Source organism: Ixodes scapularis, unplaced genomic scaffold, assembly GCF_016920785.2.
Source record: "Ixodes scapularis isolate PalLabHiFi unplaced genomic scaffold, ASM1692078v2 PGA_scaffold0__279_contigs__length_252992795, whole genome shotgun sequence".
NCBI classification, from domain to species: Eukaryota; Metazoa; Arthropoda; class Arachnida; order Ixodida; family Ixodidae; genus Ixodes; species Ixodes scapularis.
Window position 1 is genome coordinate 114,358,783 of NW_024609835.1, and position 11,857 is coordinate 114,370,639.

At 44.3% G+C, this 11,857-nt stretch overlaps 1 protein-coding gene across 1 annotated transcript; it reads right to left on the reverse strand.

Annotated features, from left to right (window-relative positions):
- Positions 1–4,666: 4,666 nt before the first annotated feature.
- On the reverse strand, positions 4,667–8,126 carry LOC121832958 (gastrula zinc finger protein XlCGF49.1-like). Its single transcript, XM_042289563.1, has 2 exons — positions 7,632–8,126; positions 4,667–6,196 (listed from the first exon to the last, which is right to left on the reverse strand). Exons 1-2 carry the CDS (start codon positions 7,708–7,710, stop codon positions 5,655–5,657), a joined length of 621 nt encoding a protein of 206 aa, XP_042145497.1. The 5' UTR covers positions 7,711–8,126; the 3' UTR covers positions 4,667–5,654.
- Between the last annotated feature and the right edge of the window lie 3,731 nt (positions 8,127–11,857).

An 11,857-nucleotide genomic window follows, 5' to 3' on the forward strand; every position in this document is an offset into this window, starting at 1 on the left:
TTTTCCGCGGCCGCAGTGAAATTACCCCGTGAATGGCAGTGGGCTCACGCGTTCACGAAGACGAAGAAGCCAACGACGACGAAGCAGACGACAAAGCGATTCTAAAGCGATAAGACAACTGAAACTGCTTTTCTGCAATTGCTGAGGAAAGTAAGGCATCACAAACAACACAATCCTATGAAGTCAAAACATGCCAGAGAATCAATGATACCGGGGCGTGCCAAATGATAATCTATGGTGATGTACGTACGCGCAGCCGTATGTAGCCGGAAAGGGATGACTACAAGTAGCATGGCGGCGGCACCACTTCCGGAATGCGCGCGCCTGCGCAGTTCGCTTGGTGACATCGGTCTATTGTGGGGGCATTCTGATGTACCGCCCGTGTGACAGCACGGATGAGTGCTCAGCCTGAGTTGATTGTACCTTCGTGTGTGCACAAAACGACCACGCTCGGCTGTGACGATTAGAGATCCAAAGGTAAGTCTGTATTTTTTACTTGGAGCATTGTGAATTGCCCATGCTTGGTCCGTATCACTTCATTGCAACTTTTCATCGACCCACGACTCATCGACAACATTTCCCCGCTGCTCGTTAAATCAACTACTACTACGACGCCCGATTGGGCGTCGAAGGCATAGTCGTGCGCCCGTCATGCAACGTCATCATCATCATTTATTAAACCTTGAAGGCCATTGCTGGCATTACACAAGGTGGTAGTAACTGCTGAAGAAACATTATATAAATGAACAAACAAAAAAGTGGGTTACATGCTGGAAAACTTTGTTATATAAAGCAGCAAAAACAGGAAAAAACACACTTAAAACATTTTTAGGGAAAAACAGCTGATGAAACAGAAAAATACCCAAATAAAACATTTTATTTGGGTATTTTTCTCCTTGAGCGAAGCCGAAGGCAACTTCGGCTTCGCTCAAGGAGTTTTAATTTAATCTCAGGCTCGAGTAGGCACCCCACCTAGTCGGAATCGCCGATCGTTAAAGGGACACTGACACCCCCCAAAAAAATTTTTTTTATTTTTTGCCAGGCGCTTTATTATGGTGTCGGAGGACTGCCCGATTAATATTTTGCAACAGAGTAGCGTATTTTTTTAATAAAGCCAAAAGACGCAACTGCTCGAAACCGAAACCGAAACCCGACAGAGGTCGGAGAAGTGGAGAGAAGAGAGCGAGTGGCGGAAGTCACGTGGCTACACCCGACCGTGCGTTTTTTTTTTTCTCCTTTCCGTAGCAGACGACACGACATGCGGCGTGCGGGAACTGCTCGCCGTGCGATTACTTGCAGTTATGTTTGTTCCGCTCGTTGTTCTGTACTCCAAGATGAGTTGTTTTGTACATTGAGGAGTTGGAGATGAGTTATAGTGAGTGCCCTTGGTGAATTTCCATGATCGGCTCCGAAAAGAATACGCCCAAGATGTTGCGTGAAGAGCTGGCTTACATGTCCTGCATCCGAAAAAAAGTGGCATTGTGCGACAGAGTTTCCGAAAGATCAACGGGATCGGGACCAATGGCTGGCTGCAATTCCTGCAAAACAGTTACGGGCACCTTGGAAAGCGGACGCTACCCGATCTATATGCTCCTTGCATTTTGTGGAAAGTGATTACATGGAGTTCGGAGGTGTCAAAACGGGAATCCCATGCCATTTATTTCAGCGAAGTATCGCCCACAACATTTGTTTGTTATTTTTTTGTTTGTTTCTTCAGTGATGATTGTAAAAAAAAAAAAGAAAAAGATATGTAAACATCGGAAAATGTTTGAAAAAAAAAAAAAAAAAAAGTTCCACGGGGGATTGAACGCGGTCCTACCGCGTGTGAACCGGACGTCTTTCCCACTGAGCTACTGCAGCATTTCTTCAATGGTGGATCTCTTTCCTTAGTAATAATTCAGCCGGTAACTGTAAGTTGGAAAGCTTGCTGTCGATTTTTCTCTACAAAAGGCACTCCCGGGTCGAAGTCGGGAAGCACCACGCATTGGGGACATTTGCACCTAGTGAAGAAATCGTACGCGTGCATATTCAACTCGAAGTAGACACGTCGTGCTTGACGTTTGCGCGAGCGATGTCTTCAGCCACGAGAAGGGAGCGACGGCTCGGCGACGTCTTCGTGCAAATCGGCTTGGTGGCCGGCCGTGTCGTACGGGATGAATACCAATTCTTTTGATCAGTCCCAAATTTCTCTTTTAACGGTCGACAGAATTCGGCGGTACCGCAAACGGCAGTTCTGAAATAGAGGTCCCACGCCCGTCGTCCGCTGCCATCGCCGTCTCCGCGAGTCCCACGATACGCGAAACGACGAACGCACAGAATGCTTCCGGTTGTCTGTGGAACTTATTTACAGCTTTTTAGAAGCCACAAAAAATGGGGTTCATATTTTTTTTCTATTTTTAATATTGAGTGTGTGCCTTCAGTGACCCACGACTTTGATTAAATTTAGTGGTCGCATCGATACCTTAGAAAACGGCCCGTGACCGCGAAAAAGAGAGTGAGCGAGACTCGAACCGGCCAGTTCTTGATCGGCGGTTTTCGGGTGGAAAGAAACCGAATTTCGAGCCGCAAATTCTGTTCTGGGTAGTTGAGCTCTCATATGTCACGTACAACTAAAAACCTCGGCGAGCATAAATACCCTGTCAGTGTCCCTTTAAGTAAACTAGACTTTGCAATCGGGAGAATGCGCCACCGCTGCGTTGATGAGGCTCATGAAGCCCTCTTCACAAGTCTGCGACATAAATGCCACAAAAAAGTCAATTTCTAAGGCTCTGTCGAGAAAAAGACGCTGCCGATGAAACGATCTGTCGATAAAACGTTGCTTGTCGATGAAACGATCTGTCAGTACCGACAAGACGGATGGCAGTTTTGAAAAGCGCGGATCTTTACTAGGTTCAGCATAGAGCTCACACAAACTCACCGTCTTGATCGCCAACTACCATCGACTTCTGATCGTTTCGTTGTCCCCGCTTCAAGGAACTTGTAAGAGCAACTCGCCGACGACAGCACCGACCTGAGCCGCAAGCGTAGCCCAACCCAGAGTTCGAACATCGAATATTCGTAATTCCCGGTGGGGCGCACCAGGCGCGCGTCTTTTTTTTTTTTTTTTCAGAAGGTTTTTTTGTCACAATGTTTTCCTTTATACCTTTTACGAGTTTGTTTAGTCCTTTTTTATTATTTGGGTCAACTAATAGCTCGTGGGGAAGAGGCCACAATGCTCTGTTCACGTTCGCAGATTACGTATTTGGTCCCCGACAGATAATCCACAAAAATACGCGAAAACACAAATAATAAAAAGAGAAGCACTCAAGTTATTTTCTTCTCGCGATTTGTTGCTTTTCTTGTCATTACTCTGTGTGTCAGTGGAGGTTCTTGAATTCCAGCTTCGTGCTCTTCCAATTTTTCTTGAAGGTTAATGTTGGCAGTAATATAATACATTACACCCCTTTTTCTTTGGAACAATTAGGTACTCCCAAAAGTGTATTCGTTCCGAAAAGGGGGGGGGGGGGGGGGGGGGGGTATGCAGACACGTGGTGACTTGTTTGTTCAAGCCAGTGTATTATTCGATTGAAGTGTATTGCTTAGCCTTTATGGTCGTGCAAAAAATTACTGAATTATTTGCGAAAGAAAGAGAAAATGAGAGAGCACAGTCTATAAAACCAGATTTCAAAATAATAAACAATATGCAACAAATCTTACAAACTAACAACACACAAAGAAATTACTCCGTAGAAGCTGAACTGTTCTCGAAGTTCATATCCTCAGCCTTTCGCAATCAAGTAATAATGCTATTCAAATTGGCGCAAGTGACGTTCGTTCTCTTTTGAAAGTAACCGTAACGGTATATCGTGACGTTTCTAGGACGATAACGAATCTCATTAACCCGTTAATTTTTGACAATCTTAAAAATAAAGCTATTTCGTTACTTTTTTTTTTTTTTTTTTGTAACGGGCACACCAGTGCTTGGGCCCCACAGGTGCCAGAAAACCCAATACTCAATATCGTTGCAAGGCCCCTTGAAGCTGACAGTGCGGTGCGAGCTACACGTTTGCCGGACCAGACAACCGCCTCCATTTCATCGCCTGACCACGCCCTCTGCGTGGATATGGCAGGCAGAGTGGGCATGCGGCGAAAGATCGACGTTTGAGTGGTCCAACGGGATCGTATGCCATCCACCACCCTGCCAGCTTTGGCCCTTTGCATCTGCCATCAAAGAAACATTTTTTAGCGTTCAATCTATTTGGGTAAGTAATTTTGACTGGTTTTAAATGCCTCATACCTTTGTAACGTGGGTGTATTAAGTAGTTCACGACGATGCCGAGGAAAACTATAATGAAATCCATGCCTTTAAAAGTATTATTTAATATTTTAAGAACTCGAATTCGTTAATTATTCACTTATATTGAACTCTAACAATTTCACTTTGACACAGACCACTACGGCAGCAGGCTTCTTTATTGTGCAACGAGTCGTTTTTGCAGTAACGAGTTTGCCCGTTTTCCCGGAAACACCCTCTTTATGTCAAAAGAAATATTTTATACATTTTGGAATAGAACTCCACCTGCAGCGATTCTGGCGCATCAGGCAATAGTGACAACCACTGTACAGTCAGCGTAGATTAAGACATATTTAGATGAATTATGCCGATAAATACATGATTGTACACAGTGGAGTTAATTATGCCTTTAGTAAAACAAATATATATGAACCGTCTACTACAAAAAGAAGTTCAAAGAAATAAGGGCCTGACGAATCCCAGTGAAACTAGATGAATACCAAATAAATAGCACTAAAAGTACGAATATCCTAAATCAACAAAACCGCTTTGATGAAAGGTGAAACTAAATGTTTATGAACACTAAATGAATAGCACTAAAAGTGTGAATATCCTCAATGATCAGGACCGTCTTCGTGAATATGCAAAAAAAAATAATAAAATCATGCAAAAGAAAAACATAGAAACAAGTATTTCATGTAGCAAGCACATTGAAGGATGTCATGGGAATTCGGCAACTGCAACCGGTCAAAATGAAAAAGGACGAAGAATATTAAGAAATGAGATAGGAAATAGCACTGCATTTCTAAATCTTCGAGTCATGTATATTCTGTTGCTGTCCTATGAGTAAAGCAATATTTTCCAGCTTGGTGTGTTAAATAGTTTGGAATATAATTTTATTTTTTCATCTTAAAATTCTGTTGACCCCTCCGCATTACTAAGTTTTTCTTATAGTTTCTTAACTTTTGCAATATCCAAAATTGCTGCTATTGAAAGTCGTTAGTTATTTTATTAATTTGTGTATTTATGGTCATGAGTAGGCCGACTTGTAAGGAACACAAGTGGCCCTACAGACAACCCAGAGACGCCAGGTGCAGCACGAGATTAATGACTCTAAATGAATATAAGAATACTAGGCTTCAAGTAATTATTTTTTCGTGTACAAAAAAGAACCAGGGTCGCTTCGTCTAAGGTAAATTCACGATTTAATCTGTGTTTACGCGATACATAATAGGCCGAAATATTTTCCAACCATTCGAAACCTGCACTGCTCGCAAGTAGAGCTCCTGTAGGTCTATTGCCGAACGAAATGAACACACGTCGGTGCTCGCGTATTTTGTTTAAACCCCATTCACAACTATGATGCACGTTGCTGTTTCGATCACTTGCGATGTAACTTCCGATGAGTGTGTAAATTGCTATAAGTCGCAAACGCTCTACCGCAGGTCTCGCACTTGAACGGCTTCTCTCCTTTGTGAAGTTTAACGTGAGATATCAAGTGAGCCTTCTGCACGAACATTTTCTTGCACGCACCGCAACTGAAGGGCCTCTCTCCTGTGTGAGTCCTTTCATGAACCGCCAAACTGCCTTTCTGAGTAAACGCTCTGCTGCACGTGTTGCACTTGAACGGCTTCTCCCCGGTGTGAATTCTATCGTGAGCTGTCAAGTGAGACTTCTGCACGAACGTTTTCTTGCAGGCACCGCAACTGAAGGGCCTCTCTCCAGTGTGTGTCCTCTCGTGGACGGCGACATCCGATGCGGAAGAGCATGAGTAAGGACAGAAGCAACACGGGTGCTTGTCCGGTCGTCGGTGCGTTTGCTGCTTGTGTGGGCGCGACCAGTTAGTCGGGGGAGAGGTGTCACCCCTGCGGCTGTCACGGTCGATGGTATCCACTTTGTCGCCAGAGTATGCTTCGATCAAGTCTGTTGGGATGACACAACAGAGCATGAAACGTCGGCGCTGTTTTTATTGGTCTGAACATCAATTTTGAATACCTAGATGAACATGGTCCAGAATACGTACATTATGCCGGTGCGGCCTAAAGTAGGTATTCATTCATTTGAGACGTTAAAAAGGTTCAATCGTAATGCTTGTAAAGGTCTACAGGCAATCGTTTAAGACTCCACTCTGGCAGCCCCATGCTGCCGCAGCTGTGGTGGCTTGCGCGTTCTCCTAACCAAGTGCGGAAGGGAAGTCAAGCCGCCGCGGCTGCTGCTGCACAGTGTTGGCGGTTACGTGTTACAAGTAACGTCGTTATTGGTAACGCCTTTCTTCTTTCAGTAACGTAGTGACGTATTCATTACTTTTCTAAATCTAGAAATTTTCTAAATTTGGCCTGTCTTTTCCCCACGCGAAAATTTCCGCTTTAGAAAAACTCCAACCACCGCCTGTCATGTTAAAGTCGAAACACGCTGTCGCCAAAAGAAAACAAAAGCGCTGTTACCGTCAATTTATAAATAAAAAGTAACGCAAAAGTAACGTGCGTTACTTTCTGTCGGCGACAGTATCGCGCTCCTTTATTTCGCAAATAACGTAGTTCTTTATTTTTTTTACGGTAACGGCTACAACACTGCGGCTGGATACCGCTGCGAGTACGGAGCGCTGGGTGATAGCGTGTTGACATTAATAATGATCGCGACTGTGTATTAAGTAACGCTGGAAGGGTCATTCACCACCCACAAATTATTAGGTTACACAAAATAGTATTCAATAAGCTCGTGGAATAATCGTTGTGTGCCTTAGAAACTTGAAACATCGCCAAGGTACGCAGCGATTATTTTATGTGCGATTTGAAACAGCAAAAAACGCGGTTCTATACCGACAATGATGTGGACATTTGCCAGTCTAAAGCTAAACTTCCATTTCACTTTTTGAGGAAGTGTTCGTGGTAACGGGGGGGGGGAGCTGCGAGCCACACTCTAACACACGAAGAGCCGCATCTTGGCCACCCCTGTTCTAAAGCTTCAATCATTTGGAACAGCCAAACATCTTTAGGGCTATTTCATGCGTCGAAAATTATTTATAGCATTTGTGAAAGCTACTCGATCAACCGGAACTGAAGGAAAAAATACAATTTTGTGATATAAACAACTCAGCATGGTACACTTCTCTGATATCAAATACTATGTATGCGGTATAATTTTTCGGCTTGGTGCAGGCCGCTAATTAAAACTTAATGAAGTTTCTACGTGGGGAAAACTTTGTGTACCACATCAGATTGCTTACGTTTTCCATCTTCTGGAAAACCGAGCCTACAAAAAGGTTTTCTTTGCGTGGGGGACCGTTCATGAATCTGTGAGGGTGTGCTAAGAGTGTGCGAAGCTGGATGAGTGTTATCCCGTGTGCGTCTTCTAGTACCTGCTGTTGGTAGTTCTGAGGGCACCATAAGATTGGCGGCAGAAGTCGCACCGCCGTCCGTCCTCCCCTCCTGGTCCATCTTCAATGGTTGCCTCTGCAATTCGGCTCCTTGGAAGGAGAGCTCCGCCCCCTTGTCCTCGCAGTCCGTTCTCTGCCATTCGAAGTCGAATGCTGCGTGGGCAAGTTCGGTTAGGACTGAAGATCAAATTTTGTTTTGTTAATTTTTTTATACTATACCAATACAGAAGCTCAATCACAACGAAACTTAAGGAACAAGCAAACATAAACACACCATGCTGATGAAGTAGAGAAATTCAGGGGTTTGAGTTGATATTGCGGTGGAATTCAAAAAGTAAAATAATCATATCACGATCAACCACGCACATCACAACTGGATACTGAGCATCCCGAAAAAGTCGATTGTAAAAAATGCACGCGAATCAAACATAAAAGCGATCCTTCTCTATTAAGCACGAGATTCAAAGGTTTTACTTCACCTTTAAGGGGGGATACGGCCACGAAATTCCATTTTTTTCCGAAAAAATGCATTTTCAAAAAATATTATATTTGGGTTCACTATGTTCTGAAGCATAGTTTCAGAAAGTTTTATTTATAAATGCGCAGTATTTATTTCGCAAAAAATATTTTCGGCAAGCTCGCGGCCGCGCGCGGCGACCCGCCGAGCAAGCAGACGGCGAAGTTCGGCATTTTCAAATTAGGCCTACTCCGCGCTCGTTCGACGCAGCCGAGATATCTTACCCTCGTTGGAAGCGCCGTTTCTTCTAGTTTCTGCCCATAGAAGCTTGCTACGTTTGAGGCTATCTGTGTCCCGGGAGAACCCCGTACATACAAGCAGAAAAAACGTGGGAACTATGATACCAGCAATCCCATTGGTTGTGACCCGAAACAGGGCTCACGATTGGCCGCCTGCGCGCGCTATCGGCAGCTTCTTTCGCTTCTGATCGTATCGCTTCTGATCGTATCGCTAGTTTGCCGCTGTTTAGATTCGGTTTCCCTCTTTGTTCCCGGTAGTTTTTCTGCCGAGAAATGCCTGCTTCCAAAGTTAGCACTCCCAGTAGCTTTGGTCGGCGTTCTCAACGGCGGAAACAAAGGGCCGGCGGAGACGGGGACCCGTCTCCGCCGGCACCATCGTCGCCGTCTCCGCCACCGTCGTCACGATCTCCAAGCTCAACTGGTGCTTGGCGGACATCGGAGCCTACAGCTTCATCTCCGAATCGGATGTGCTGACCACGTTCGAGAGGAAGCTCAGCCTGCGCGATTTCGACGCGGGGATTACGGACGACCCGGAGCTGACAGACGCTCCCGTTGAAAAGCCCCTGAACGGCTCCTCAATGTGTCCGCCATGCAGACTCTTGTCGCGATTTTACTCTGCCTCAAGTGCCACGGAAAACTACTGAGCTTGCAAGAAGTTGACATCAACCTTTAGTTTGTTGTTAGCTGCTCGACTTGCGGAGACATCGTCGCGACACCGCACTCACCATCAATCGGCAAGTTTCGAGAGAACGAACTCGCGGTACGTCTAGGCGTCGTTGGAAGAGACTTTGGCATCAGTTTCACAAAGCTCACGAATCTCTTCGGGGGCCTCAACGCACTGCCCTCCTCATGCTCATGTAGTTGAAGGTGCCACCAATGACTCGGGTAAATTTCGAGTTTCTGGCATCGTCCGAAAATAAAAAAAAAACAAGTTGAAACTTCAAACGCATTTTTCTCAGTTTCACTTTTTGGCAGGAATTCTTGTTTTAGGAAAGCTATCATTTGACATTCTGAATACAGAGGGACATCATTCAAGATTTTCTGGGACTGAAATTTTCTGGGGAACAAGATAGACTACTTCACAGTTCAAAAAATCTACTCCTTCATAAAAAAAAAAATTTTTTTTTTGAAACAAAAATTTTACATTTTCTTTTTAAATTTTGGGATGTTCTTATTTTTGTTATAATTGAATATTTTGCAATTTATTTTTTATCTAGGTTGCACTGTGGGTATTGTTCTTCACATTAAAGCAAAAAGTTTGCCACCAGCTAATTTTATTTTTCTACGATAGACTTCCTAATGAAGTGTCTTTTTTCTGAAGTGCGAGAACCGTAGCATGCTGTAAAGTTGACCAATAATGCTAAAACTTTGCAGATTATCCTTCCTCATAGTGCTGAAATAACCCTCAAAATTTGAACCAAATTGGGTGAAGGGTTCAAAAGTTGACCCTCCCAGGCCATATCCCCCCTTAAACACATGTTAAAAAGGATTACGTCGATACAGTTTCACAGAAATCGACAAAGACAAAACTGGGTACGATCAAGGAGCGTGGTTTAGTCACATCGCTCTTGCTACGTAGTGCTGAAAAAAGGCAGGCATGCCACAAAACCAACAACTGCACGGTATATCACCGCCGCAGGCTTTGGGAATTACACGTTAGCAAAACGGACACGGTGTGTCGGCGAATGAAGGTGGGGAAGGGAATAAAAATGTCGCATGTAGTTGGCTGAGCTGTGGCCATTCCCTATTTGATCGGACTATAGTCGGTTACAAGTCAAGAAGGTAGGAGAAGCTCCTCCCACAAGTGTGATGCGCCCGTTTCAAATCTCTCCGCAGTCGAAAGAAGAGTTCACTGGAAACGCTCCTTGTTCCGCTTCAATGAATTCCCACTTGTCTCCGATCCCACTTTTTAAGAAAGCGACCTTTGTATTCATCGGAGAGGGAACCGAGGCCCTGAAAGCAGCCTTTGTATCCATCTGGGGGAAGCTAATCCCCCAAAGTCGTATTTGTTTCCGCCGGTGGGGGAGAACTCTAATCTCTATTTCATGGCTTCCACAATGCTAAGTCAAAGTCGAAAGATAAAGCAAATATGTACAGGAAGGCAAGACCCTCCTCGCGCGTTGTCCGCGACGTCACGGAAACGGTGGGACGCTATTGGATGCAAAGGTGGCGGAGGGATATCTGATTCCCTTTGAGGGGCATCTGCCGCTACCTTCTTAACCTGTAACTGACTATAGTTGGTTCCATTCATCTGGGGGAAAATGTAGCCCGCAGGTCTGGCACTGCCAAAGTGTAGCTGGCTGGCGGCTGGCCGTCCTTCCTAGGCAGCGAAGGGTCGATCACATTCGCCTTAAGAGCATTTCCGGTTAGCTCGGCCTGCAAAGTATAGAAGAATGAGTATTAATAAACAGGCGCCAACACAAATTACTTTACCTGCCATCAGATATCGTCACATTCGATGAGCAAATCTAAAACTGAAGGGTACCAGTGCTGGGAACCGGTCTAGTTGGCTATTCATTACTTGATCAAACTGCGGAGTAAATGATTACGAACTACGACGCAGAAACGAGAAGAAAAAAAAGGCAACAAAAAGGGAAAACGCGCATCTGCAGTTCAGTTTGATCAAGTCAAGAACTGAAGGCCACTTTCGGAATTAAACGCGGCGTGGATAACAGCACGCTTTGTCAGTACGAGTACCTGAGCGAAATTTCAATCTGAAGGACACGAAAAAATTAAGTCCCATGAGACTATACCATTTCCAAGTGTGTATGTTTTAGCCAAATACCAACGACAAATTTCAAATTTCAGCGAGAAATGTTTCATTATATATGTAACGTCTAAGAGCTAGGGGGAAGGAAAATGTTAGCCGGTTGCGTCAGTGCTGCACCCACGCGACTAGTGCTATCATTAATAAAATGAAATGCAGTGTAGATTAATCAATCAGACTCGCGTTTTGCCAAAAACTAACATAAGCGGGGCTCACTTAGGAAAAATGGGTTTTAATTCGATACTTGGTTCACGTTCACGAGTTTCTCAGAGACTCGCATTGCTAAAGAGCCCTTTAGATCACCCAGAAGTTGATTACGAAATGTTATAATTTGGTTAATTGATCACCTAGTATACATTGATTACCATTCATCACCAGTATAGGGTTTACAGTCCCTATTGCAAGACAAGTATCTTTTTTCTCATTTCTTCTCACTCAAGACGAGCTTAGAGAGGCATTCCCCTCTGCTTCGTCCCCATTAAAAAGAATCTGAAAGACTTGTAGAAAAATATGAGATAGAGGTTGAATTCCAGCTAGTTTTATTCAGCAAATCTGAATATTGCGTTCGTTTTCTCCGAAAATGTAACCAAACGCGGGAAAACACGCAAAGCCTCCGTCTAGTCGTAAAGTCATTATAGGATCTTTCGGCCGCATTTTCAACACCTATCGATCTCCTCTGTAACGC

Bases quoted from the DNA above. Each gene is read 5' to 3' on its own strand.
- LOC121832958 (XM_042289563.1), bottom strand. From the start codon at position 7,710: ATGGACCAGGAGGGGAGGACGGACGGCGGTGCGACTTCTGCCGCCAAT. The intron at 6,197-7,631 runs GTACTAGAAGAC...TCATCCCAACAG, and splicing joins CTCAGAACTACCAACAGCAG to ACTTGATCGAAGCATACTCT.